This window comes from Condylura cristata, unplaced genomic scaffold, assembly GCF_000260355.1.
Source record: "Condylura cristata isolate star-nosed mole 26May11 unplaced genomic scaffold, ConCri1.0 scaffold00032, whole genome shotgun sequence".
Taxonomy (NCBI): Eukaryota; Metazoa; Chordata; class Mammalia; order Eulipotyphla; family Talpidae; genus Condylura; species Condylura cristata.
Window position 1 is genome coordinate 20,618,426 of NW_004567133.1, and position 1,439 is coordinate 20,619,864.

At 73.9% G+C, this 1,439-nt stretch overlaps 1 protein-coding gene across 1 annotated transcript in view; it reads left to right on the forward strand.

Annotated features, from left to right (window-relative positions):
- Nucleotides 1–799: 799 nt before the first annotated feature.
- Nucleotides 800–1,439, forward strand: part of FBXL16 (F-box and leucine-rich repeat protein 16) — a 3,752-nt gene continuing 3,112 nt past the window's right edge. The window contains exon 1 of the mRNA XM_012731711.1: nucleotides 800–1,426. Within this exon, the coding sequence (XP_012587165.1) occupies nucleotides 800–1,426 (627 nt within the window). The remainder of the gene's footprint in view (nucleotides 1,427–1,439) is intronic.

Here is a 1,439-nt window from a genome sequence, read left to right on the forward strand (position 1 = left end):
CCCGGCGCGGCCGCAGCGGGAGCTGCCCACCGCCTCTCCCTCGCCCCAGGGCTGGCCGGTGCGGGCTTCACCCCACCCCTCGCGAGACGCTGTGTCCCTCCCCCCGCTGGGGGCCTGTGGACGGCTGTAGCCCTTCCGGGGCCCCGGCCCTGGCCTGGCACAGCCGCCTGCAGGCTGACGCCCACCACCCCGGGGCACTGGCCGGGGCCCCCTGCTGACCGGGAGCGCAGGCAGCACGGCCGCCTCCTCTGGGCAAGGCCTGACCCCACCACCGGACCCAGGCGGCATCTCGGGGGGGGCAGCCGGCCGAGGGCCCCCCGGGGACTCGTGGTCGTGGGAGCAGTTGCACCTTGCCACCCACAGCTGGGCTAGTGGCCCGAAGGCCTCGCGTTCCAGTGACCCCGCTCTCGCCTGGGCCACCCCTGACGGGGATGCTGGCGAGGGTGACCGGCCCAAGGCTTGCAGCCATGGAGGGTGTGGTGCTGGGGTGGCGTCGGGCTGCTGCCCGGCCCCCCTCACAGCTCCGGCTCCCCTCAGCGTCACTAGGCTCCGGGGCTGCTGCTCCCTCCGGGGCTGCTGCTCTGGGGGCTTCTCCGTGACCCCTAGGGGCAAGGCAGTCTCGGCGTGGGCACGGAGCCTCAGCGGCTGTGTGTCACCGCGCCGCTCGGGGACTCGGCTGGGGCCCCATCCCCAGCCTGGGAGCCGGGATACCTGGGGGGAGGGGCCGGCCCCACCGCCGCCGGGAGAGGGCAGCACACTCACGCCCCTCCTGGCCCTCCCTGCAGAGCAAGCGGGCAGGATGTCCAGCCCGGGCGTCGACGGCGACCCCAAGCCTCCGTGCCTGCCGCGCAATGGCCTGGTGAAGCTGCCGGGCCAGCCCAGCGGCATGGGTGCCGCCAGCATCACCAAGGGCACGCCCGCCGCCAGGAACCGGCCCTGCCAGCCGCCGCCCGCGCTCCCGCCGCCCAGCCTGGCCGCCCCGCTGCCCCGGGCCGCCCTGGCCGGGGGCCTGTGTCCATCAGCGGGGCTCTCTCTCGGCGGACCGGCCTCAGCCCCGGTGCCTGGGCCCTTGGCGGAGCGGCCACCACTGGCCACAGATGAAAAGATCCTCAACGGCCTCTTCTGGTACTTCTCGGCCTGCGAGAGGTGCGTGCTGGCCCAGGTGTGCAAGGCCTGGCGGCGCGTGCTCTACCAGCCCAAGTTCTGGGCGGGGCTCACGCCGGTGCTGCACGCCAAGGAGCTGTACAACGCGCTGCCCGGCGGCGACAAGGAGTTCGTCAGCCTGCAGGGCTTCGCGGCGCGCGGGTTTGAGGGCTTCTGCCTGGTGGGCGTCTCCGACCTGGACATCTGCGAGTTCATCGACAACTACGCCCTCTCCAAGAAGGGCGTCAAGGCCATGAGCCTCAAGCGCTCCACCATCACCGACGCCGGCCTGGAGG